The sequence below is a fragment of the Alligator mississippiensis genome, chromosome 3 (assembly GCF_030867095.1).
Source record: "Alligator mississippiensis isolate rAllMis1 chromosome 3, rAllMis1, whole genome shotgun sequence".
NCBI lineage: Eukaryota > Metazoa > Chordata > Crocodylia > Alligatoridae > Alligator > Alligator mississippiensis.
This window is the reverse complement of record NC_081826.1, coordinates 153617105-153642999: the sequence shown is the minus strand read 5'-3', so window position 1 is coordinate 153642999 and position 25895 is coordinate 153617105. Positions and strand designations below refer to the sequence as shown.

Sequence of the window (25895 nt, the reverse complement as noted above, 5' to 3'; positions counted from 1 at the left end):
CTTCTGAGAATCTACAATTTTGGTGCACAATACAGATAACAGGTGGGTACAAACAAATAGGGAAGGACACACAATACTGTAATGGCTGCTCCTTACACTACTGAACCATGACAACATATCTGTTCCCAAGCCACTGTCAAATGCTTCATATACATCAGTTCAGAGTAGACTTGAAGAATTTTCACCTCCCTAGCCCTCATCAGTAGTTCTGGCTCAGGTCCCGTCTTCCTTGCTGAGAAAGATGTGTTTTCTGTCTCAGACTAATGAAATGTACCCAAGGTGAGCATCTGGTGAGGACAAAGCATTTCAGTGTTACCATAAGGTGAAACAGGGAAGGTCAGCCCTCTACTGGACTTGAGACTGAACTCCCCTAGTTTACCCTGTAGTAAATCTGAAGAGCCTTATCTTCCCTCATTACCTCAGGATACCTCATGTGCATTAGCTACCAAGAGATGATGATAATAATACCCCTTTTTCAGCAGTGAAGACAAAGACTGAAGACAAGACAAAACTACTGTAGTGTCAACCACATTTACACTTGAGTATAGCCTGGCTGCCCTGCTGAAGCAAGAGCAGCCAGTGTGGGATTACAGCTGAGCTGTAAGCATGGGTGACTGGTGCCACCTTAGTCAGGCAGGCACATGACCCCTCCGCAACTGGGGGGCGTCCCCCCATGACCAATCTCGCCGACCGGGGAGGGTCTCCCCACTCATGCTGGTTAACAGGGATTTGGAAAGAAAAATGGGTGGTGTTGGTAAGCTAAAAGTGCCACTGTGCTGGTTACCTGAGGCACAGGTTTCTGGCTGGAGGGGAAGGGGGGGAAGCATGTGGAGCAGGGGGGTGATGGTAGTGGCTGAATGGGGGCTGGGGGAGGGTGGCCGGAGCCACTGCCTGGGGGTGCAGGGGTCTCAGCTCTGATCCCAGGTGGGGCAGGCCGGGCTGTGGGAATTGCTCCTGGGTCAGGCAGATCCGAGCTGCACCCTGGTAGCTCTGGCTTCAGCCCTGCCCCGGGCACTGGGACCTGAGCGCCCTGCCAAGGGGGAGGGGAGGAGGCGGGAGAGCCTGGCCCCACTCCTTGTGGCAGCCGCTCCACATGGGTCCATGGGGCTGCAGCCACTGCCTGGGGGCACAGGGCTCCTGGCTCTGACCCCAGACAAGGCACGAGGTGCCAGTGCCGGGTCCCCCACACCACATCTGTCTGAGTGCTACTCCCTCCTCCCCCCAAATGCCAGGGCAGCCCAACAGCAGGCTGCTGCAGCAGGGGGGAGAGGCACGAATGCAGCCAGGGAAGAAAGGCAGGGTGCAGTGCCATGTGCTTTCTGCCACTGATCCAGGGGCACATGCCCCCCAAGAAGAGCCCAGCACAGGCCCCCCAGTCTGCAGCCCTCTAATGGTGCGTGTAGCAGCAAGAGCCACACCCCCACCGCCCTGCACCCACTGACAGCTCTCCCCGCTTTGCTCCCTGCAGCCTCCGAAACAGCCAACAGGCTGCGCTGTGCCCCTCCCCACCCGCCCCTTCCCTAGTCCCAGCCTTACTCCCTCCCTCCCTCACCACCAATTTTTCCCTGATTTCAGCTGATTTTTTTAGTTTTCTTCCCTTTATCCTGATTTCATCCCGGTGTTTATGTTTGGAAGATAAGCCCTGAAAAATTCCTGGATTTATTTATTTTTTAAATAAAAACTGAGAATGTGGAATATGATATATGGGCTGCAGCTCCAGTTACCTCACAGCCCAGCCAATTCAAGTTAAAAATATCTTCATACTTGTGGATGCATAGGATTTGTTTTAGGGGCATCAGTCAAGTCATAATTCAAGAGAGCTTTGCAGTGAAGACAACCTCTGAGCTGGACCCTAGAAAAAGAACCAGTTCCATGAGACCAGTCAGCTCTCATAAAAACACCACGCTCATGCTACCGGTATCAGTTTGGTGATTTCTGCCTGCTCCTTTTTAACTCGGAGGAGTAAAAACTTTCAAGGCCCAGCATTGAAAAAGCCCACTTAAGAAACATTTGTAGGGCAGTGATTATTCAAGTGTACGTGAATCAGAGCAATAAAAGGAGGACTTTAAACAAAAATTAGTAAGTATGAGAGCAGTGTTCTAAAATTCATTAGCTCATTTAAATTTGCTGGGTTCAGTATTGTAAAGTATAAAGTAAAAGAAGGGACAAGCATTGACTTCAAGTGAAATTACCAAGGCACTATTCTGTGAACAACTGATGTGAGACAATAGGAAAACTTCAAAGCAGCATGAACTGAGACGTGAATGACCCTTCACACCCTACCCAGGGATGTCCCTGAAAGTATAGAGTGTGAAAGGAATTGAGGATCAGCCACAAAATACAATTTTAAGATGATGAGAAATTGGAACATGGGGAGGGGGGTGATAAGGCACCTCCCCATCTGCACCCCTCAAAACCCCAGATCCTGACCATGCAGCTAGTCCAGTAAAAAAGAGGTCACCCACAAAAACCCTTAAGTGCTACTGACACGCTTCCTTCCCCAAAGCAGAGAGCACAGCAGCTAGCAAGGCAGCAAAGGCAGGGAAGGGCCTGCAGGAGCTGGTGGGGGATGCTCACGCTGTGACAAAGCAGAGGATGGCTAACAGACATACAGGTTCCTGCTCTAACTTACGGCACTTTACAGGAAGGGAGAGAACAGGAGCTGCCCGCTGCAGTTTGTCCAAGTGAAGCTGGGGGACCACAAGGCAGAGCGGGTGCTTAAATCCATCTGCTCCCTCTCCAGCTCAGGCCTGCAAACTCTAACTGGGGCTCCCGCTCCCCTCTCTCTTCCTGCAGACAGCACCAGGGCAGGGGAGGCCGGGCAGCTTGACCCTGGGGAACAAAAGTTGCTTAAGGCAGCGGTTCCCAAACTCGGACTGATTTGTGCACCGCCAGTTTAAAAATGACACAACTTTATGTACCACCAGCAAAATTTTCAGTTCAGCCTTAAGTACCACTAGCAAATTTTTGGCATATAAAGTAATTATAATAAATCTGCGCATGTGCACCACTGACAGGGTGTCTGCGTACCACTGGTGCTACCCGTACCCAGAGCCGACCCGAGCGGGGTGCAGAGCCTGGGGCAAATCAGCTCATGCAGGGCCCCATTGCCACTCCAATCTCACACGCCCTGGATGTGAAGAAGCCACTGTCGCCATTGGCGGGGGTGGCAGGGAGCGAGCGGCCGGACGTGAAGCCAGCAGTTGGTGGTGCCAAGTAGCCAGAGCCACTCCGCCTGGATCCACCAGGCCCCCCAAAGCGCAATGGCCCTGCCCCTACTGCAGACTGGGAACCACCGGCTTAAGACGGTCCAAAGTGGAATGAATACCTTCATCTGACCCCTCCTCAAACAAGGGTTCATTTGTTGCGCCACGGGCCACTTTGAATGCGCTCTACAGCCGCACAGGTGCGTGCGGGTAGACTGCTGGACAACTCTCCCTTCTGCCAGCGCCCGAGGGGCTCAGCGCTAAGTTAGGGTTTGGCGCCGCGGGGCGGGGCGGAGCGGGGCCTTCTCTGGGGCCCAAGCGGCCGGTGCCCCTGCAGACCTGTTCCGCAGGCCGGGGCTTTAGCACCGTTTCCCGAGACCCCGCGGGGGCCGCTCAGAAGCTGGGAGGAAGGCTGTGCTGCCGGTCGCGGCGGGGCGGGCCGACATCACCGAGTCCGCGGGGGGCCGGGCCGGGCCGGGCCGGGTCAGGAGGAGGCGCCGCCGCCACCAGGGACTGGGCTCTTGCGGCTCGCCTCGGCGGCCGCAGGAAAGAGGTGCCCGCGCCGCCTCCCTCATGGCTGCGCCGCGGTCCCCGGAGGAGGCGGCGGCCCCGGCCCCGGGACCCGCGCGACCCGGCAGCACCCAGGCCTCGCACCGGCTCCTGGCCTACAGCGACGCACTGCTCTCCATCATCGCCACCGTCATGGTGAGTGCGGCCCGGCCCCGCGCCCCCGGCTGCCTGCTGGTGGCCGCGGCTGCCCCGCTGCGATTTGTCTTCCCCTCCCTCCGGCCCGTCCCAGGTTCCTCCTGGGTTTGCTCCCCAGGCCTCCAGTGCTCCTGCACCCACGCTCACCCCCCGCCATCCGGGCCCCGGAGCTGCACCACACGGAGGGGTCCTTGCGCCCCTCCCCAGGCAGGCAGGGGCAGTCACTCTCCAAGTTGTTCACAAGCTTGCTCCTTATTATCTCGCTAGCACCCCCAAAGCCCCAGTTTGGACCTCCCCATTGGCAACGCATAGTGGGTGCATGTGCACCCCCTGAGCATGGTGGTGCACCCCCTGCGTAAAGGCACGACCCGACACTGCCGGTGGTGCCCACGGTTGGTCACCGCTTGCAATCCCCCCCGCCACTGGTGGCATCTGCAGGTGATCCGCAATCTCCACTGGCTGCCACCACTGCTGCAGGTGGTGCACAACCGCTGGTCAGCGCTTGCCAGCCCCTCACCACCAACAGCGCCGCGCTGCCTGCAGGAGCTCCCCTCTTACCACACGCCCACCGCCCCTGCCTGCAGGAGCCAGGCAGCCTTTAAGGATGCCTATACACGTGCTCTGAGGTGTTCTGATTAGAACACTTGGAGCAGTCTCAATTAATTGATTAATTAGACCGTTCTAGCATGCCTCAGTGTGCCATGGGTGCAGCATCCCAAGTTTCAAAATGGTGGTGGGGGCACTTTAGTTTAATTAAAGCTTGTACTAAAGCTTGTTCAGGGAGCTTTAATTAAAGTGCCTCCACCACCATTTTGAAAAGTGGGACAATATATGTGCACATTTTGAAAAGTGCACGTATATGGTACATGGGGTGGGGGGTGCTGAGGGGGTTGCAGGGACACCAGAACACATGAGAAAGATACTAGTTAAAGCCGTGAAACGTGAAGTGGTGCAACAGATGGAGTCTTGGAAGTTTAGGATAAGGAGGAAAAAGACAAAAACACCGCAAGCTGCTGAAGAAATAGAGAGCCAGGAGAGAACAGTGTTGCCAAAGCTGCCCAGTTGTGCCTGTTAGGTATACTGTAGTGTTGTGCTAAGTGATGACAGAACTAAGCCTGCAACTTGATTAAGAGTGAGCTTATCGAATCAGGTAGAATGTGTTAGAAGCCATATCAGAGACCAATGAAGATGGATTTGAAAGAATAAAGTTGCAAATTGTACAGCACATTGAAGAATGGAAACCACATTCATTTTTATTGAAAAATTGTTCTTTCCTTTACAGCAGTGATTCTCAACTGGGGGTTGAAGCACCCTGGGGTCCTGTGAGACCCTGTCAGGAGTACTGTGATATCTGGCCCTTGGGCAAAGCAATAAGTGCACTGCTTGCTCTTCCCCAGCCCACCCCATAGTCCCAGGGATAAGGGACACCCATGGCTGTTCCCTTCCACCCTTTGTCAGCCCCTGTGCTGGCTGCTCTGAGCAGAATGCTTTGCCATGGACAGGCAGGTGGATGCGGAGCTGGATTTTCAACCAGGCTCATCCTCCAAGTTCCTTGCAGGGCTGGTGGAAGGGACTGCAGGAGTAGGTGGCTTTGTACCCTGGTGTGGGAGTCCCTGGAGGAACAGCAGTGGCTGCAGGGCTGTGCTTTCCTCCTAGGTACAGACTCCATTTATTGCACCACTTCATGTTTCACATAGCTTTAACTAATACCAATACATAGATTAGCCATGAGTATGTCTTCTTTCCCATATGTACACTGGTTTTCTTTCATCTAATATAACACCCATGGTCAACTCTTTGGAGCAGGAGTTGCTTTTATTAAGGGTTAGTATGGTTCCCATCCTTTAGGCATTTTGCATTATTGATCTTCTGCTAGAGATGGAAAATGATGTAATGTGTTAGTTCAGAGTGCTATAATATTAATACTAATAGTGGAAGTACCAGCTGTCCAAATAGCATATGTACATGCATTTATGGAGCTGTTGCATTTATTTTTGCAATGTGTAAGCAATAAGTTTGTATTAAACCAAAATGTTTCCCGTTTCATTGCAAGTAGGATTGGTTAAAATAATAATATATTGTATTAGATCAAATTTTATTGGACCGCTTTACAGTTGGTCCAATACCTAGGTCTGCCTAGATATCACTAAAAATCCTTGCCTCCCTTACAACATCTAGGCAGTAATTTAATTAAATTTGTAATAGCACTTAAAATATCTTTGGCATCTCATCTTTTTCAAACTTTATTGCTTTAAGTGACATAAAAGTTCTTTTAAGTATCTGAAATGTTGGCACTAATGTTACTATTTGAAAGTTGGGCTTGTTACCCTCTCTCAAATCCAAGTAATACATTGACTTTCCATCAAGTCTCAGGGAGTGTTTGTAGATTGGTAAGCATTATTCCCATTTTACAAGAAAGGACTGTTGTAGTGTGATTCACTAGTGGTTAATGAATACGTAATCATAGTATCATAATATATGAACACTGTCTATTGTTTCTTTTCTGTATGATAAATCTCAGGGGCTAGTAGGGGAGAAGGTTTATACTCCATTCCAGTAATGGGACTTTCCTATTTCAGATTTTGCCTGTGGCTCACACGAAGATACATCCAGATCAGGTATTCTGTTTGGCATTTTGTATGCATTACTCCTGTTTCTGTTTCACTCAGAATTAAACATCAGTTTTACTTTCAGTTTCAAATTTATCCTTTGTGGTCAATGTTGCAAGACCTTGGATCAGGGGTGTCAAATTCACTCCATGCCCTGGTCTGGATCCTAACTGCAGAACTCTTTGGCGGGCCAGATCTGGGGCTGGCAGCAACAGTGGTGGCAACCACAGTAGTAACAATGATGACAGTAGCAATCACAGAGCTTGTGGCAGTGATGGCAACTGCAGTCGTGGGGCAAGTGGCTGTGTGCCAGAAAGTTGTTTGCTGTGGCAGAGCAGAGGGGCAAGTGGTGGTAGGCCAAGTGGCCACAGGGTGATCAGGATTGTGTTAGCACAGCCCTTGCTCAAACCCTGCTGCCAAGATCCGTACCTACCAGGGCCGCAGAGCGTCCTGGGCACTTTACACGGGGCTGGTCCAGTGCAGCATGTGTGTCGATGGGGCAGCACTGGGGGCTGGATTCTAGGGCTCCATGGGCTAGGTCCAGCCCACAGGCTATATGTTCTTTACAAGGAACGAAGTAGAGGCAAGGAAACACGGTGCGTCTAACTTTGGGTTAAGGTAAGAAACTGAGGGACTGGACCCATGCCTTTCTACCAAGCACCATTGATTTCAAGGTGAACATGAGAAATGTGTCAGTTGACAGGTTTTTGGTCTGCAGAGCAAAGGGCTGTGGTATCAGGGAACTTTTTTTTTTTAACATCAGAGTACTGGGGTGCCAACTGTTAGGTGTGTATCATATTAGCTAATCTGGGGATAGGGGTAAAAAAAAGTTTGTTTCTATATTTTAATTCAGGGCTGTCCAACTTCTAAGCCCCTGGGGCAGTATACCATGTGGGATGCATCGGGCGAGGTACAGGCCACCAGGTTGCATGCTCTGTGGGATACCCTCATTGCCCCCCACTGTACCACACACCCATGAGGGCACTCCCTGCCCCCCACTGCACCATGCGGGTGTCCCCCTTACTCCCCCGTCCCCACCCTCCCCTCCAGCTCTCAGCCCTTGACTCACCCTTGGTTCCTCATGCTGCATTGCCCTGCCCTGCCCTCTGGAGGCAGGAAGTGTCAGCCAAAGGAAGAAGCCAGAGACTCCAGCTATTGTAGCAGCCAGACCAATGTAGGAAGCAGTGGCTGGGCAGGAGCTTGGTCTCTGCAACATGCAGCCCACAAGTCTCTGGTTAGATAGCACTGTTCAAATTTATGACGGCCAGTCCAGAATGACAGTTGGAACGGACATCTGATACAGACTGCTCATGTAGGACTATGCATTTTCTAGAGGTGCACTGATACATTGGTCCCATATCAGACTGGCACCAACATAAAGAAAATCGACTGTATTAGCAGTCGGCTTTTTTTTGGCTGATGTGGCTGATAATGTCACCAATAAATGCCCCCCTCCCAGTGCCACTATCACCCACCCCCAGCACTGCCCAGTGCAGCCCCAGCCCGCAGTGGCAGCCCACCCTCACCCCGTGTGCGGATCCAGGAGCACACGGCCCCCATGTGCTCCTGGTGTGCATACAGCAGTGGGAACCTCCCGCACCCTCCAGACAAGCCGCTCGCGGCTCCATCCTGTGCCCTGACCCAGCTCCAACCCCACTCCCACTCCCTCCCTCACTGGAGGGGCCTCAATCTGCCCCTGCCCCCATACCTGTTCCCTCCCTTCATCCCTCCCCCCACAGCAGACTTACCAGCCAGACACTGCCGGGCTGTGCTCCTGCCCGCAAATTGGCAATCGGATCGGTATCAGCTGATATCCATTAAAAGCTCCTTAAAAATCAGTCATTGGTATTGGCCCAAAAAATCTCTATCAGTGCACTCCTGGTATTTTCTGTATACTATGAAGTCATTACTTAAATAATCTGGAATGTCCTTATGAAATACTTTTGTTTGTTAAACTTAAGATGTCTTTAGTTTCCTTGGGACACTTAACAGGGTTGCATCTGTGGAGTTAATATTGTAGCGCTTGTCATCCTAGGTTGCAGAGAATTTAAAAAATACATTTGTCCTCATTTAACAGCATAGAATTGAAGGCACAAAATCATTGATTTGCCTGTGGTCTTGAACATGCCAACCTAATTTGTAGCTGTGCTTTTATATTTGAAGACAAATGATCTCTCTTGCTCTTAAAAAATAGCAGTACAAATAGCTTACATACTTGTTTCATAATGGTTCATCCTAATTTGGCATAGCATATTGTGTCATGTTTTATGCAATCACTTAGATAATTAATGTAGACAATCCAGAATGCTTGCAAACTATTTATTTGGTTATCTGATAATGTCTAGCTAATACCTTTGGGGGGGGAAAAGGGATTGCTGGAAGAAATGTTTATTTTCATGTACAAGGTATCATTCCAAAAAATATATTCTGTAGCTACCACCTATTTACAGTTATTGCTAGTAATTTCGGAAAATAATGTGTCTTATTTCAATATTTGAAATGACATGCTTTGGGGGTTTTTTTCCTATGAATGTTGTTATATTTTATTTCAGGAACTGGGTGAAAGTGTTCAGCAGCAGCTTCTAACAAAAATTGCAGTATACCTGATGACGTTTTTAATAGTAACTGTGGCCTGGACAGCACATGTGAGGTATGAAAACCTGTAGCACTGCATTCTGTCACAAAAATAGTTATTTTATTTTCAGAAGTTAAAGTGAGAGTTAGATTTTACTAGTAATGACAAGAGAGCCTTAGTCTAGTTTTTTCTAAACAATTACATGAAGAGATTCAGTATGAAGAACATCTTTATTACAGCCAAAGAAAATTAAAATTTAACAATAACCCATCTCTTTTGAAGGTTTTAAAGTTACTGCAAACTTTGCACCCCAAAGTCTTGAAAGCAAAACTTTTGTCACGTGTATGTGTTAAGCCACGGTGGGGTCAAACCTGCAGGCATGCTAGCCCCTGTGGAGGCCATGAAGCCTGCCAAGTTTCAAGGAGATAGGTGCAGGGGTTTGGGGGAAACTACCTCAAGCTGTGGACAAGCAAAACTCGTGACATGGGTGACACTGTGTGTGTTAAGGAGCAACAGGGTGAAAGCTGCAGGGATGCTAGCCCCTGCTGTGGCCACGAAACCTGCCAGCTGTCAAAGAGATAGGTGCAGGGGTTCTGGGGCCCTGCACTTGTAGCTGCTGACAGGCAACATTTGTGTCAAGTTTCATGCAAGTTTCATCCAAATCAGGCCAGAAATGACAAAGTTATAGGCTGTTTTGACCTTCCCCATTATATCCTATAGGTGAAACGTTGAAACAGTTTCCCCATTTTGACCCTGTTTTGACAGAACAGCTGTTTCAAATCAAAACAAAATTCAAAACAAAATGCTGTTCTGTCAAAACACTGGTCAAAACAGAACACTGCTGTTTTGCACAACCCTACTGCTCAGCACATAGGATCAATGAAATAAATAAAAACAAGTATTGTACACATAGGTAAAATCCCACTGTTAGTGATATACTGAAAGATGCACATGCTTGTCACTTGCAATACTTAATGTAATTCCTAAAATTCTACCACATGCACTTACAGAGTTTACATAGCAAAACTGATTCCAAGCTTGCCTTTCCTGATTACTAACACTTCCTTCTCCGATTGTATTTCCCCTAAAGTAAGCATGTGATTGTAGAGACTGCATTTTATAGAGCCATGGATTTTACTATGCACACACCTCCCTTCACAACATGCTTTGTTAAAAGGAAACGAACAAGCAGACTTCTGTTGAATATTTGTATCGCCTTACTTACTGAGGGCTATTTGGGCTATTTCCAAGTCTGTTATATCAAAACCTGTTTGTTTTGGTTGAGTACTACTGAGGACAGAGCCATAATTGACTTATTGCTGTGCGATGAAAGTAGCTCTGTTATTTTTTTCTGCTGAGGTATTTTTCTAATTCTCAATGACATACTATACATACATACAGTAACTAAACAGCAGTTTTATAGAGAATTTAATTCAACTTCTTGTTTTTCTTAATTCTCTTTATCTAGTACATGGGTTGGCAGCCTTTTGCCAGCATGGGCTGGAGTTTGTGACCTGCTGTAGCTTCAGGACAAAGGTCTTCCCCCTTCTCCCCCCCATCAGGCACCTGCCTGCATTCACTCTGTTCCACTGTACTTCCCTTGCTGCAGCTCCTTGGCCCCTCTGCAGCAAGTTTAAATTCAGATACTCCATGCCACCCTTGTGCTGCACTGGATCTCTTTGGGGCTGGATCCAGTTTGTGGGCCATAGGTTGTGTGTCAAGCAATCAAAAAAATACTGGTTTTAAGCAACAAAAAAGGGTGGCATTTCTCCCAGCATCAGCAAAACTCTTTCCCTCCCTACTGCCAGAGCTAGAGCCATTTCAGAGAAGGACAAGGACCAGAGTGAGGCATGCTTGTAGTTCTATTTCAGTGCGTCCCCACCTTCTTTTAGAAAGTGCCTGAGGCTTGTGCTTCACTTGCTCATTCATCCTTACACTACTGGTATAAATTGCTAAGCAGGGGAAATACATTTGCTATACAGTATTAGAAGTTCATGTTTTTGGGTGTTAGTTTGCCTTTCTGTCTTGTTTTTGCAGACTTTTTCAGGTGATTGAACTTATAGATGATGTCGTGGCTCTTCTAAATTTGGTGAGTCCATCATGCAGAGTTGGTATTGATTTAACAAAGATTGCTGATACTATGGGTGACTGGTGCCAGCTGAGTCAGAGGGAGCATGTGTCTTCCCCCCCCCCCCCCCCCCCCCATGCAACCAATCTTGCTGACTGGGGGAGAAGGGGGACCCCCACGGCCGATCACGCCAACCAGGGGGGAGGGGGGTCGGTGTCAGTGGTGCTTCACCTGGCACCCCCACTCCCTGGCCGGTGCTTGCAGGGGGGACGCTGGCATGCCTGTCTGCCGCCCCTCCCCGCCCATCGCCTAAGCGGGGAGCGCAGCCTGTCAGGGGGTGCACCAGTGCTCTCAGGGGTACCCTCTGTGTACCCCCTACACATCACCACTGGCTGACGCAACTACAACTCTTGTTATGTTTTTATCCACACAGTGAGAATAGAGTCTTTAACTCTTAATTTGAGTGGTCTAACTTGATTAAGCAGGGCAACAAAGAATCTTACAGCTTGATTTTTTTCACTTGTGCCAAGTGAAAGAAATGAGTCCAAGATACAAATTTGGGATTTCATTTTGTCCCAAGCCTGGAGGGTCACTTTGGATTGCAGTTTAGAGCTGAAGCCATATTCATAATTAGTATTTTCAAAATCAAGTATTATAATATACTTGAAACATAAAATTAATTGTATAATGTTTTAAAAACTACCAGTGACATAACCTGTCCCAGAATCATTTTCAGGAGCTTTACGTTTATCATCCTAAGCCTTAATTTCAATTTTAAAAATACTTTAAAAAATATTGGTTCATGTTGTAGCATGTTCGAAGAGTTTTATTTTTAAAATGTTACTCTAATAAGTATATTACCATGGTAAATATGTATGATAATTTGGCCCTGTAATGGCAGAAGTGGTAAATTCTTCACTGTTAGAGCAGTTAGACAGTAGGATAGAGTCCAGGGAACTTGTGAAATCTCTTCATTGGAGGTTTTCAAGACAAGGTTGGATAAGTGTTGGTTGGGGATCGTGGGATCATAGGAAAGTAGGGCTAGAAATAACCTCATTAGGTCATCCAGTCAGTCTAGCCCTCTACTCAAGGCAGGAACATCCCTGACCAAACCTATCTGGCCAAATGTCTTTCTCACATTCTCTTGAAAATTTTTAGGAAAGGACATTCTGCAGCTTCTCTAGGTGGCCTGTTCCAGTGCTTCACTGCCCTCATAGTCAGAAAGTTCCTTCTAATCTCCAACCTAAATTTCCTCTGCTACAGTTTGAAGCCATGATCAAGAGGGACTATGCCTAGAGTGTGTTGTAAAGCATCATTTCTCAACCAGAGGGCCACAACCCCCTGGTGGGGCACCAGCAGGTTTCAGGGGTTCTGCCCAGCGCAGCCCAGAGTGGGGAGGAGCTGCCTCATTTCCCCAGGGCTGAGGCAAGTCCTGAGGAAGGATGGGGGAAGGCCTGCCCCATGCAGCCCCACAGCCCCTGTCTTGCAGGCAGCTCTGCAGGCAGACAGGTGAGGCTCCTTGCTGCTGCTGCTGCTCAGGTGAGTGGAGCCCTGCAGCTCCCCACCCCCAAGCCCCACCCACTGCTCCCCGGGCCATGCAGGCAGGCTGGGGAGCCTGGCAGTTGCTGTCAGGCATCCAGGTTTTAGCTGTATTGATCTAGAAGCAAAAGGAATCAGAATTTGTGGTAGAGATGGTATCTTTTATTAGATGAACTAGATTTTTGCAAAAAAAAATTATTTAATTGCAAGCTTTGGGGCACAAGCATCCTTCTTCAGGCATAGGAGAAAAGATTGTAGAAGTTCTCCTAGGTAGAAATGAAAGTTCATATTTCATAGGAGAGTTAAAGGTGTGGTAAAATCTCCTGTTTGGAACAGTTCATTTTATGCAGGCTCAGGTAAACAGATTATTCCAACTTTTCTCTGAGCCTAACCTCAGTGTGAATTTGGGATTTTAACAGAGAAATCATAGTTTTTAAATAAGGAGCACCAGGATTTCTGCTAGTGAGGCAAGTGGCAGGACCCAGGAAGAGGAGCCAGCTTAAGATTGGCACCCGGGACCCAGATGGTGGGCAAATGAGGTGGCTGACCTCCTGGCTATTTGGGGCAGTACACACACATACATCACCTCTCTTGATCACTTGGGTAATGTTTTTTTGATATATTTACAATTTTAAAGCAATTTGGAAGCCTACCAGTGCCTCTATCATCATCATAAATTCTAAATATCTGTATGCTTTGATGCTTTTGATGTTTGCTTTAGGTTTTCTTGTAGAAAAATTAGATCTCCCCCTGACCCCTTCACTAACTAGGATGTGGGGACAGCTGCCCCTGCAACCACAGCTCCTGCCAGCAGGCCTCATCCTGTTTGGCATTTGGGCACGCTGCATATATGATGGGAGGATGTGGGGTTTGAGTGGGGGGCCATCACACGTATTTTGCTGTATTTGCAAAAGGGGAACATGCCAATCTTTTAGCGTTATTCCTTTTAAAAGTGGCTAAGAAGGGAAGTAAAAGACATAAATAAAATGTGTCTCTGTGATAAAGTTAAAAATGTATGTGTCAAAACTAATAATGGGAAGCATGCTAACACTTCTAAAAGCAAACTATATGATCAGATGTGGAAGTGTCAAGGCTGAAAGGTCAGTAGTGTGGCTTTGTAAACTCTTATGAGAGTACATTTGCAATTAGCTCTTATTAAGATTGCTTAAAATTTGAAAGATTCCGTGTTCAGGCTCATTAACTAGTGCTAAGCACCCTTCCGGCATTTTAAAGTTATACCACTTCAGGGGAGGATTAGGATTGTTTGGTGTTAACTAGCTAGTTTTAAGCAAAGTTCTGAGCATTCCACTGACATAAAATGACCATTTTGGAGTCATCCAGCATTGAAATACAAGAAATAAAAAAAGATGGATGGACCCTTCCCAGCCTTCTATGTATTCTTCTGCTCCAAGAACAAATAGTCCATCTTCCTGAACTGTACAGCAGCTAGCGAGCCCCATCAGAGAACTGTGGAGGCTGTGGGGCTCCTCAGCAACCCGCCCCCAGCAGCCTGTACTGCATGCCCCCACTTGCCTGAGAAACTGCAGCCACCCACTTGCTGAGGGAAGACAGTGTCCATTTAAACCTGAAGCAGCATCTGGAAATATGACAGGAAGGGAGGTGCTACTGGACTTGGCCAAGGCTTGAGCCCTATTCCCTGGGTTGGCCTGGGGGTTGTCAGCCAGCAACTGGTGAAGTTTCTGTTTGCCAGCCCTAGTTCCCCCCTTCTTAGCCCTCTCCTTGGAGCCTGCTAGCCAGAGTTCTCCCCAGTTTCCCCAGAGGCAACAGGGTGCTCAGCAGCTGGCTGGAACGGCTCCCACCACCCACAATTTATTGGAACAAGTGAGAGTCTAGTCTTTCTTTATTTCTTGTATTTAAATTCAATCAAGTAAAATGCTTTTAAACAACTAACCTTTACATAAAAACATCTATGCCCCACGTCCATGTTTTTCCATCTCCTGGCACAGTGCTCCAGTTCTAGGAACACTGCTCCCCCAAGACCCAGAGCACAGAGAGCCCAAGTGACAGGGCTCAGATGCATCCCTACTCACCAGCCTTGTAATGACAAGTCTGAGCAGTGCACGTTACAGTTTGCACTTGCAAACTCAAAAATGTAACCTCACCCTTAACACTATAATCTGCTCCATAGTTGACAATTGTCTGCTGGGAACAATCAGCAGTTTTTCAAACACAAGTTTTTGGAGCAGTAGAAATGCTTGCTGTATTTACATGGATCCAAGATGACCGAATTTAAGATGACCCCCAGTAAATAGGTTCTGTATGTGGAAAATGTATAAATTTATAAAATTTATAAATGTTCCATGTTTAGATTCTAATTACTGCAGGTCATCTCGAATTTCTAGTCCCACTCTTCCCCTCCCCCACACTATTATGTTGGGGAAAGCATCAGCGAGGGGGGAGGGGCTAGACCGGGGCAGGCAATTATTTTGGCCAGAGGGCCACTTACTGAGTTTTGGCAAGCCATCGAGGGCCGTGTCGCAGGGCACCTTGGTGCTCTGCTCCTGGAGAGTGGAAACTGCCAGGGAGAGAGCCCTGGCAGGACCTAAGGAGCACAGCTGCGGGTTGCCCGGGGCAACCAGGAAGTCAGCTGGCCGGAAGGGGCAAGGCCTGGCCCTTATAAAGCCCAGGGCTGAGGCCAGGCTGGCAGTTCCCTGCCAGCAGCCAGAGGGGTAGGAGCTCCTGGAGTTAGGATGCGAGGAAAAGCCTAACAGCAAGTACCGCTCAATCAGAGTTGAACAATGTTGTTATAGCCATAGGGCGTGTGTTTGAGTTATAGCCAGGAGGCTCGAGTTTGTGTTGTTATGATATTACACTGGTGGTTTGGGTGAGGCTATTAGGGGTTGGAGGAGGCCTCATAGGGGGCTCATGGTAAAGTGGGGACCCCGGTGCCAGTGCGGGCGCAACCTACTCATAGGGACCCACAGGGGTATGGGGCCCCAGTGCCAGTGAGGGCGCAGTATTCTCAGCGGGAACCCCCGGCGGTGTGAGAACCCTGGCGCCAGGGAGGGTGCAGTGTACTCACTGGGGACTCGCAATGAAGTGTGAGGACCCCGGCGCTAGTGAGGGCGCAGCATACTCATAGGGACCCACAGCGGCGTGGGGGCCCCAGCACCAGTTAGGGCGCCGCTTACGGGGTGCTTAGACCCCAGGCCCAGAGAGGGGCATTTGAGGAAGCCCAGCGTGGGCACAGCGAGCCCCAGAGAGGGGCAGTATTATTAGGAAGCCCCAGTGTGGGCCCAGCGAGCCCCAGAGAAAGGGGTACTACTGAGAAGCCCCAGGGTGGGCGCGGCGAGCCCTGAGGAAGGCCTAGAGCTGCAGTAAACCCCAGAGAAGGGCGGATTACTGTGGTGAACCCCGACGAGAGGGGGTAGTAGCGCGGTGAGCCCTGGGAAAAGGGGGTAGCAGTGCGGTGGGCCCGAGAGTCGGGGGGCATAGCCGAGAAGTCCCCAGAGGGGGTGCAGAAAGCCCCAGACAGGGGGCAACATTTAGAAGCCCGAGGGTGGGCACAGGGAGGGCCCCAGAAAGGGGGCATTATCAGGAAGGCCCAGCGCGGGCGTAGCAGGCCCAGGCGGGGGCGCTATTAGGAAGGGTCCCAGAGAGGGGCGACATTACAGGGAGGCCCTGAGTGGGCTCAGAGAGCCCAAGAGGGGGCAGCACAACACAGGAGGTCCCAGAGAGTGGGCGAGTGTACACAGGAGGTCCCAGAGAGTGGGCGAGTGTACACAGGAGGCCCCAGAGAGTGGGCGAGTGTACATATAGAGACCGAACAACGTCCATCCCATCTGCGAGGCTTGGGGCATAGTATCAGGGGTGGTTGGAGCCACACGTAGCCCATAAAGTTAGGGTGCCTGGGAAGCACCCATCATACAGGGAGACCCCTGGTGGGTCCGGGAAAACACGGGGACAGAGGTCCCAACTAACCGTGCCCAAGGAGACGTGAGGTAGCCTCCCAACCTTATCTAACCATCAAAGACGTGGCGGGTGAGAATTAGAGGGTGCCCTTGGGCCAACTTGGCGCGGAGAGGGGCCTTAAGGAGATCGTGGCCCTCCTGGAAGACCCCGCTGTGACAGGCTGCATGACAGGCAGCCCAGGGCAGATAAATATTAATTTTCTAAATTTTTTAGGGGCCCTGTGGGCCAGATAGAATGGCCTGGCAGGCCACATCCGGCCCCTGGGCTGCATTTTGCCCCTCCCTGGGCTAGACCTTACCCCTTGTCCACCTTCCCCTGCTCCATGCTTGTCCCTTTGCCTATCTTCTTATCCCCTCCCATGCCCACTGTGCCTGTTCTCCTGCTGCCTGCGCTCTGCTGCTGCTTAGCTTCTGCGGCAGCTCTGACTCTGGCTCTAGGGCAGTTAGCAACAGGAGCCCTGGCTCCAGCCAGGCACAAGCAATAGCAGCTTTGGGCCCAGCTGGGGTTGGGACCAGAGCTGGAGCTAAAGTTAAGTGGCAGGGGGATAGGTGGCTAGGGGAGCATACTGCATTATCTGCCCCTGCACTCCCCTCAAGCTGCACCCTGTTTCCTCTACTGTAGGCCTCCTCTCCAAACTCACAAGCTACCCCAGACCAGGGCAGGCGGTAAAGCTGGAGCTGAACCACCTCTTGCTCCAGGTTCACACTCATATCTAAGCCAAGGGTTGTTTTTTTCCCTACCATGTTGACTGGGGTGGGGAGAGCAGGGTGGAAACCTTATCTCGTGTTCAATTAAATACAGTATTCGTTAATGTAGTATCTAGGAAGATGTGCAGTGATGGACTGGTACGATGCTGCTTAGTTTGTTTCAGTTTTATTTTTTCCTTTTTCTAGGCATGTATGATGCTTATAACTTTCTTGCCATACACAGTAAGTAAACTTTGCATTTCTTTTCATGTTTAACAAGACTGTTTTAATTTAAAACAAATATTATTTAACCAAAGTATTCAGAACACCCAGAGAACATTGTAATATCATGAAGCCTGACCCTATTGCCATGTATAAGCATTACATTTCTGATACTCTTTGAAGGTCAACATATGAAAAGTGAATTTTCTTCAGGAGAAAAAGGCAATCTGAGAAAGTAACATCATATGTATTTTTAAACAAAGATAGCTGTCTTACAAGTGCTTAAGTTGTCTTACCACAACTTGGCATAAGTGAAATAGGGCTTTTAAAACTCAAGTCTATAATGCTCAAGAAACACCAGTGCTGATGTTTTTCAATTATTGAATATCTGAAACTTCTGTTTTAATGTTAACAACCTTTCTTGTAAAACTATAGGCAGATCTGGTACTAGTGCCCCTAGCTGATGAGATCTAACATTTTTTGGGGTTATAAGAACCTGTATTTTGTTGTTTAAAACTCTGCCAGCCTATAACATTTTGAACCAAAATCTTCACGTGCTGGGTGTCTGTCTCAAGCTGATTGATTGATTGAACATTTAATTGAGGTCAGAGGAGGGGAAAAAGAGAATGACAGATATAGGTAGGCAGAAGGGCTTGTAACAACTGGATCATGCTTCCCTTCAAGTCACTGAGATGAATTTAGGATCCAGAGTATCAACAATCCTGCATATAAGGGATTGGTGCAGCTGTGTGTGACCTAAGAGGCTATGTGGGCCGCGTCCTAGCCTGTAGTTCTTGTGGGGAACACTTTGGGGAACTCAGTGTGAGGGTGTTTTGCTGTAAACAGTTTCGTAAGTAGGACATCTAGATGCCGTTTTCACCACAGGTGGGAGATGACAGTGTGAGTCTCACAGCAGCCTGTAAAGACTGTTCCCTGATAGACTCCCCATGACATGTTAAATGTTAATGGAAGATTGTTATTCCCTCTGTTGACTACTCTAGTACTGCCACAGTTGTTGCAAGTGTGGCTGACTGTCTGATGAGCAGAGATCTGGGTTTTCCATGTACCATGGAGAAACGCAAATTTTCTCCTTTTAAAGGAGAAAAACGTGGGAAACTGCATGTTTTCCCTTGCAGGCTGGCAGAGTTCCACTGTGTAATTTGAAGTTTGTTTTGTTAGCATTATAATAATTTGCTACAATAAAAAAATTAAAAAGTGTGTTTGCAGAGGCTAGGACTCAAGTTAGAAAATGCCATGGTTAAAGTGGAATCTTAATTTGGTCCTAGGTACTTTTCACATAACATGTAATTTAGCCTGTTAAACCAGCTGCCATAAGAAGTCACTGAGGCCAAGAACATAGTTAACTTATTAAGAGTTAGAACTGTGGGGGGGATGTGGGCACGCTAGAAGGGAGGAATAGGCTGCAGTCAGACCTAGACAGGTCCGGGGTGGGCGGATAAGAACAGGATGGGTTTCAACACTGACAAGTGCAGGGTAATGCACCTGGGGGAAAGAACCAGCAGCATACCTACAGGCTGGAGAATTTCCTTCTTGTCAGTGCAGAGGCAGAAGAGGATCTTGGAGTCATTATTGATGCCAAAATGAACATGGGCCGACAGTGTGGGGACATGCTCAGGAAAGCAAACCGTACCTTGTCATGCATCCACAGATGCATCTTGAGCAGGTCCAAGGAGGTGATCCTTCCTGTCTATGCGACACTGGTCAGGCCACAGTTGGAGTACTGCATCCAGTTCTGGACTCCGCACTTTAGGAGGGATGTGGACAACATGGAGAGGGCCCAGAGGAGGGCCACCCGCATGATCGGGGGCAGCAGGGCAGGCCCTACAAGGAGAGCCTAAGGGACCTGAACCTGTTCAGCCTCCACAAGAGAAGGCTATGGGGGGGATCTAGTGGCCATTTACAAACTAATCAGGCGGGACCAGCAGGCATTGGGGGAGTCCCTGTTCCCCTGAGCACTACCAGGAGTGACTAGAAATAACGGTCACAAGCTGGCAGAGGGTAGATTCAGACTAGACATCAGGAGGCATTACTTCACAGTCAGGGCGGCTAGGATGTGGAACCAACTTCCAAGAGAAGTGGTGCTGGCTCCTATCCTGGGGGTCTTTAAGAGGAGGCTAGATGAACACCTTGCCGGGGTCGTTTGACCCCAGTACTCTTTCCTGCCACGGCAGGGGGTCGGACTCTGATCTGCTCAGGTCCCTTCCAACCCTACCAACTATGAAACTCGGTTAATTGTTGCGGAAGGGATATTATGCATTGGGCTTCAGGGTTCAAGCAAGTTTCTTAGAGCAGAATGGTACCTAATGTAAGTATATTATTTGATCTCTGAAGCATCTGATATGGGCCACTGTCAGATTCACAATACTGGATAAATGAGTCTTTGGTGCGCTGAAGTATGGCAATTCTTATGTTTCAGTTGTTGAGAAATACTGATAAGGAAATTAATTATTCCGTTTTCAGGGCAGGGTTTGAATGCTAGACAGAAAACAAAAATTTTTGAACACAGACTAGGTCATATTGATGAGAAAAAAAGAAGTGAGCATCACCTCTCCTATACGATGGCTAGAACCATGGTATTTAGAGGATTGGTTTTCGGAATTGGCTTGTAGGTAAAATATATATGGATTGGAATAATGGTTCAGGGCAGTGGAAAGAGTTAATTGATTTCTAAAGGCCTGGTTGTCACCCAATTTCAGAGCCTTCAAGGCAGACAGGATGTCAAACCCAAGGAAGCAACAAGGCCAACAGATATACTGTACACATAGCCTGGAAAGTTTTGGACATTTACCACACTCTGTTCTATAACATGAGATAAGGTGGCACCAGGGCGGGGGGCCTGAGAGTTCCAGTTTTGGGGGAACAGACCAAATTAGGAAAAGACCTGGGAAGCTCAAATTAGGATGCGGGCTTGTGAAACAAAGGAATATGCTGACTTAAACGGTCAGTCTAAGGGTTTGGGTCTGCCCAGAAGATATCTGGGTCATAATTCCAATGCCAACACTGTACATAGAATAAGATCAGCTTTTCATAGAAATACTTTATCATAATGTATACACATGAGGAAGTAAAGTTGCAGAGGCAACCTTATTGCTGGTATTTCTTAACACTTTTTCAGTTTCTCTAATGTATTTTTCTCATCGTATATGCCTACCTAGCCCAACATGATAGAACTGACACGGCAGTCATAGTGAGAACTCTAGGAACTGTGGTGTCTGTCCTAGCAGTGAGTGCTGTGCAGGTGCTGGGGTCTGTTGGCATCAAATACATTTCAGGATTGTGGCTCAACGCCAGTCTGAATGATCCTTAGCACTGGGCCACCTTTATGACATCAACTCCAAAAACACCCCAAATTTGTGAAAGCCATGATTATGTGATTTGTATTTACTTGCTGCTATAAGGTAATGTCAGTAGAATTGTCTTTTTTGGATATTCAAGGTTTGAGATAAATGGGGAACCTACTAATTTTACCTTTCATTTCTGTTTTCCTTCTGAAACTGTATTTTGATAAAGTATTTAACCCACTTGTATTTTTCTTCTAGTTTTCCTTAATGGCCTCCTTTCCTGGTGTACCTTTTGGTATTTTCATGTTTAGCACTTGTGCTGTTATCATTGGTCTTATCCAGGTATGGGAGTCATTTTTTACTCTTTTCTTTTAGCATTAGAGACATGATTTTCTTATCTGAAGCTAAAATTAAGTGTATTAATATTGGATTTTAGAATGCTAGGTAAACTTAATGTCAGATTATCACATTGCCATTTTAAAGATTGGTATCTCAGGCAACTGTTAGGGCGCATGATTATTGTATTGCTAATACCCAAGTTATCCTTGTTATTTTGTAGCATAGAAAACCTAATGCACTTGATAAACTAATAGAGATCAACCAAATCAGAAAGCTTAAAATCCTTGAATTGAATCATGATTATTTAGACTGTAGCTCTCTCTATAAATGGACTCAAAGGTAGATAGTTAGTAAGTAATGGACAACATTGTGATTTTTTTTTTTTTTTGTTTATTTACTTTACTTTTCTTCTGGGTTTTCAGTAGCTGTTCAGTATTTGGTTGAGTAGATGTAATATTGGCAAAGGGATTCATTTAATGTTTAGCTATTTAAATACAAGAGAATAGCAGTTTTTAATGACAGCATTGTGGCTGGACTTCAACATTATACCAGTGGGAAACCCATGATTTGATAAATCAAATACAGGGTTAGAAAAAACTGGACTGAAGTACTGCTATTAAAGTACAAGTCAAAACAGTTTATGAACCACCAGGGATTGGGGTTTCTGATGTTTAGGTCCCATTTTAGACTTTCAGCTTTGATTTACTTAGCGATCCACACATCGGCATCAATATTTTTTTCATCCCTACAGGCAGTTATAGTAGCATATGGATTTTATCATCCATACTTATTGAACCACCAGATACAGGTGTCTGAAAACCAAACCTTCTACAAACATCATATCTTAAAGATTATTCTAAGAGGACCAGCCTTGTGCTGCTTAGCTGCCATCTTCTCCTTCTTCTTTATTCCTCTGGTAAGTTCCTTCAATAAACATTTTTCCAATAAACTTGTTATGTCTGAAGATATGACCTGACAGTCTTCAATAGTCACATTTAATATTGTTTCCAGTACGTCTCCCTTTTAATTTATTTTTATGAAGCCTGTAACTTCATTGTATAATATAGCAGCTTCTGTCTTATCAGTAAGGATATTTTAAAATACTCTGCACAAAATACCAGATGTCTTTAAAACAGGGAATGCTTCTAAGCAGCAGAAGTCCTGTAGTTCTCATCCCTGCCCAAACTGTAGCCCTACGTTACACCCGAAAAGCATTAAATTCCCCACTTCCATCAACCCACTAAATCTGTTTGGAATTCTTCAGTTAGGAACCCAGATAATAGATTATCTGAAATCTTTTCTCTGTCAGATGTCCATAGTTCCATGTCAAAGGATTTCCAGGCTATTAATTTAATTTTTTTTGGTTGCCAGCTGGAACGTAGCTAAATCAGCACCACCATTTTGCAGTAAAAGCTGCACGGAATAGCATGGACATCACCCACAAGCGCCATTAGGTGATGGAAAAAATGTTATTCCACTACCTGCATCTGTTCACTTTAGCGCCTCAGTCTGGGACAGACTCTTATAAAGTTTAGTAGAGCTTTATAAGAGTCCCTTCATAATGTCCCTTCAAAAGCAGATCTTTTCATAACTATACACTCTAAATTGGAAGCTTGCTGATTGTAAACAAGTGAAACAAAAATAATGAATGAGGCTGGGTGAAATAAATTACTGATTATATAAACAGGCTAAAAAGCCTACAAATAGTTTACAAATGGGACACAAGAAGTTTGTAGTAAGTAGATCAGTCAGCAGCTAATTAACAGATTTGCATATAAATCTCAGTCACTTATACTTAGCTCCTACTACATTCTCACTAAATGGAAAAGAATTAATTAAATTGAGTTCCTCCAGCTCTCAAGTTCCATAGAAACAGCCCTCAGTCACTGTATGGAGGTGATTTGGATCCTGAAATTCTTTACAAGTAATGAGGGGCATTTGTACATGTTTGCGCCACAGCACCAGGTGCTTTTAAAGCACATCGAAGGTGCTTTAGGTCAAAAGCGCACCACTGCTGTTTTGTCAGCGCTGATGCATATTTTGCCATTTATACAAATGTATGCAACACAGCACTGGGTGCATCAGCTTGCATGTGGAGCAGACTTGATTAATCAAGTCTGCTCCAACACCCTGGATCTTCAGTGCAGCAGAGCAGGCAAATGTATGTGTATAAATGCCCAAGCCCCAAGGATTCCCTAGACTCCTGCCTGAGAGCCACCACAAAACTTATACACTACTTGGGACATTTTTATACACTACTCAGAGTTCTGATTTGATACATAGATCTTACAGTAACCTTTTACATGCATGAGTTTGACCCTGTGGGTCAGAAATGGTAGGACTTTGAAGCATTTCAGTTTTTTTAAAAACAATTGTTCATAGGTATTCCATGTTAGGAATCTGTTAAATTTAGTAAGCCTGTTTTTTAAACATAATTTTACCCCATGTTCAGATTGGTATGGACTGTGGGAGTTTTTGCCTTGCTCTGTAGCACAGGCTGTGGCCCTCTTCCTGGGATCTCTTGAACGCATATTAACAGCGTTACATTAACAGCTTTTGCAGCAGCAGGACATTGGGCGGCATGGTCTCTCTGCTTTACCTGTGGCAGGTTAGGATATCATGTCAGGGTTGACTGTGTAGTTTTGCTACACACAATAGATTTGTATGGGAAGGCTTGGAAGGGATGATCCTGCCTCTGGCAAGGGGTGGGACTAAATGATCTCTGAAGTTCCCTTTTAGCCCTACTTCTCTGAGATTCTATTTAGAAATATTTCAGTTTATATTTAAATGATAAAATCCAGAGTAGTGAATCTAAAAGACTTTTTTATAACCCATTTTCTTTGATGTGATTGACTCGTCTGAGAGAGACGATACAGTTCTATCTAGGTCTATGAACTTTGTTGACCTAATTGAATAGTAAAGGACATGTCAAAAGGAGAATTTCCTTTGACATGGTACCCATATCATTGCAGGTAGCACTAGGAAGCACATGACTTCCTAATAACTTCATCAGTTCCATAAAAATGGGGTTTAAACTTTTGGGCCACAGTCCTAAGAGAATGATAAGTTTTCTTCCAATCTCAGAAATTCCTATTTACAAATATTAAATTATAGGAAGGCAGCATTAGAGTGTGTTCATAATGCAGATTAGTCTTGAGTATTTGTATTCCTTGAGTTGTAGTGGATGTGTATTTGGCTAACTACTTTTTTTTTTCTTGCTTTAATCAATCAGTTTGTCTGAATTTTGTTACTGTCCTAAAATATATAGTTTTCTATTTTAATCTGATCTATTCAGTGTTGTAAATTCCTGGTTACAGCTTCTGATCTGTAATACTTCATCCATGAAAGATAACAAACTGTGCAATTTTAACTTTGGTTCAAAAATTTACCTCACAGTTAATTAAAAGTTAAAATTGTTTTCATTTCTTTCTGTAGTCTTATGTGCTGCTTGGACTAGTTATCTTTTTTCCACACCTCACTCGATTAATTATATGGTGTAAAAGTAAGGCTGTTGGTAAGTAAATGCATTCCTTTTGGCTTCTTTTAATTCCAGATGCTCCATTTATATTGTCAAGGTGACAAAATTATCTGATTCATAAGGTCCTTTACTGTTAAAAATTTAATGAACCCAAGTTAAAAAGAACCAAGGCGCAGGAAAGAGATTTTGTTCCTATTCCCAATTCCATTTTTACTAATAGAGGCATCAGTAAACGTTTCCTACTCTCCTTCTGTTCTTGTAACCTTTTCCTTGGTTTTCCCTTATTTAGTCTTATATCTGTAGAAGACATCCCAAGCTTGCCTCTGAGGGTGGCCTCCCCCAAGAGTTCTTCTGTACACAAGGGTGAAATTTCACAAGTGGAGAAAGATTTGCCTTCCCCCCTACCCCCTTTGAAAAGCTGAATTGTCCAGGAATTGATATGCATGTCTGATCTCTGGTTCTGGCTCCAGCAACAGTCTTTGCCCCTAAACCCCAAAATGACATTTAATAGCTGCTGCAAATACAGTGGCTACAAGCAAAACCTTCTGGGAGCCAATATCAACTACTCGGAGAAAAATAACAGTGATGACAAACAAATACTGAATATCCCCATTGGAAACAAGGGGTACCATGTACAGTAAGATCTCTGTTACCTGAAGGCTTTTGTCCTGCTTCTACCCCACTGAATTCTTCCATGGGGGGGAGCTGACACCAGCTGCTTTTTCCTGAGGTGAGGCCCAGGAGTTGGGGTGAGTGGGGACAGGCAAAGCCCAGGCACAGGAGGACAGGCAGAGCACAGTGCGGTGCTGGCAGCTCCCAGGGCTTCTGTAGCAGGGACTGGGGTGAGTGCTGCTCTGTTCCCTTTGCTTTGCTGCTTTGTGCAGCCCTGGGAGCAGCACCCCTTCCCTAGTCCCAGCCTCATTGCCTCTCTCCCTCACTATCATAGGAACTTATCCCTATTTCTTACATTATAAAGTGGGTTTGCTTTATGCATATTTGAGTTATGTGCTGTTCTCCGGGAACGCATGTACCACATAAATCAAGGGAAACTTGTATAAGGGTGTAAACAGACATTGCATTTGTGCACCATAAAAATACTTAACGCTTGTATAAGGCCAAGTAGACCACATATCCATGTCCCTTGTCATGCTACAAATGCCCAAAATTTGTGGTTGCAACATAGGTGGTGTGATTATGTGCTGCTATTTTGCAGCTGATGTCTCTTTTCTTTAA

At 46.5% G+C, this 25895-nt stretch overlaps 2 protein-coding genes across 5 annotated transcripts in view; one reads left to right on the top strand and one right to left on the bottom strand.

Annotated features, from left to right (window-relative positions):
* The window catches only part of LOC102565716 (S-adenosylmethionine synthase), a 49521-nt gene extending 45438 nt beyond the window's left edge, over nt 1-4083 (bottom strand). Inside the window, exon 1 of one of the 2 annotated variants that reach the window (XM_014596165.3) lies at nt 4059-4083. In XM_014596165.3, the coding sequence (XP_014451651.1) occupies nt 4059-4068 (10 nt within the window). In that variant the 5' untranslated portion in view covers nt 4069-4083. Of the gene's footprint in view, nt 1-3328; nt 3418-4058 lie in introns of those variants that run through there. The other variant, XM_019490728.2, reaches the window with a different exon arrangement.
* TMEM175 (transmembrane protein 175) overlaps nt 3537-25895 on the top strand; it is a 29292-nt gene continuing 6933 nt past the window's right edge. Inside the window, exons 1-8 of one of the 3 annotated variants that reach the window (XM_006259260.4) lie at nt 3537-3911; nt 6491-6529; nt 9073-9170; nt 11133-11184; nt 17529-17564; nt 21104-21187; nt 21936-22100; nt 24620-24698. In XM_006259260.4, coding sequence (XP_006259322.3) covers nt 3780-3911; nt 6491-6529; nt 9073-9170; nt 11133-11184; nt 17529-17564; nt 21104-21187; nt 21936-22100; nt 24620-24698 — 685 coding nt within the window. In that variant the 5' untranslated portion in view covers nt 3537-3779. Of the gene's footprint in view, nt 3912-6490; nt 6530-9072; nt 9171-11132; nt 11185-11345; nt 15438-17528; nt 17565-21103; nt 21188-21935; nt 22101-24619; nt 24699-25895 lie in introns of those variants that run through there. The other 2 variants (XM_059724550.1, XM_059724551.1) reach the window with 2 other exon arrangements.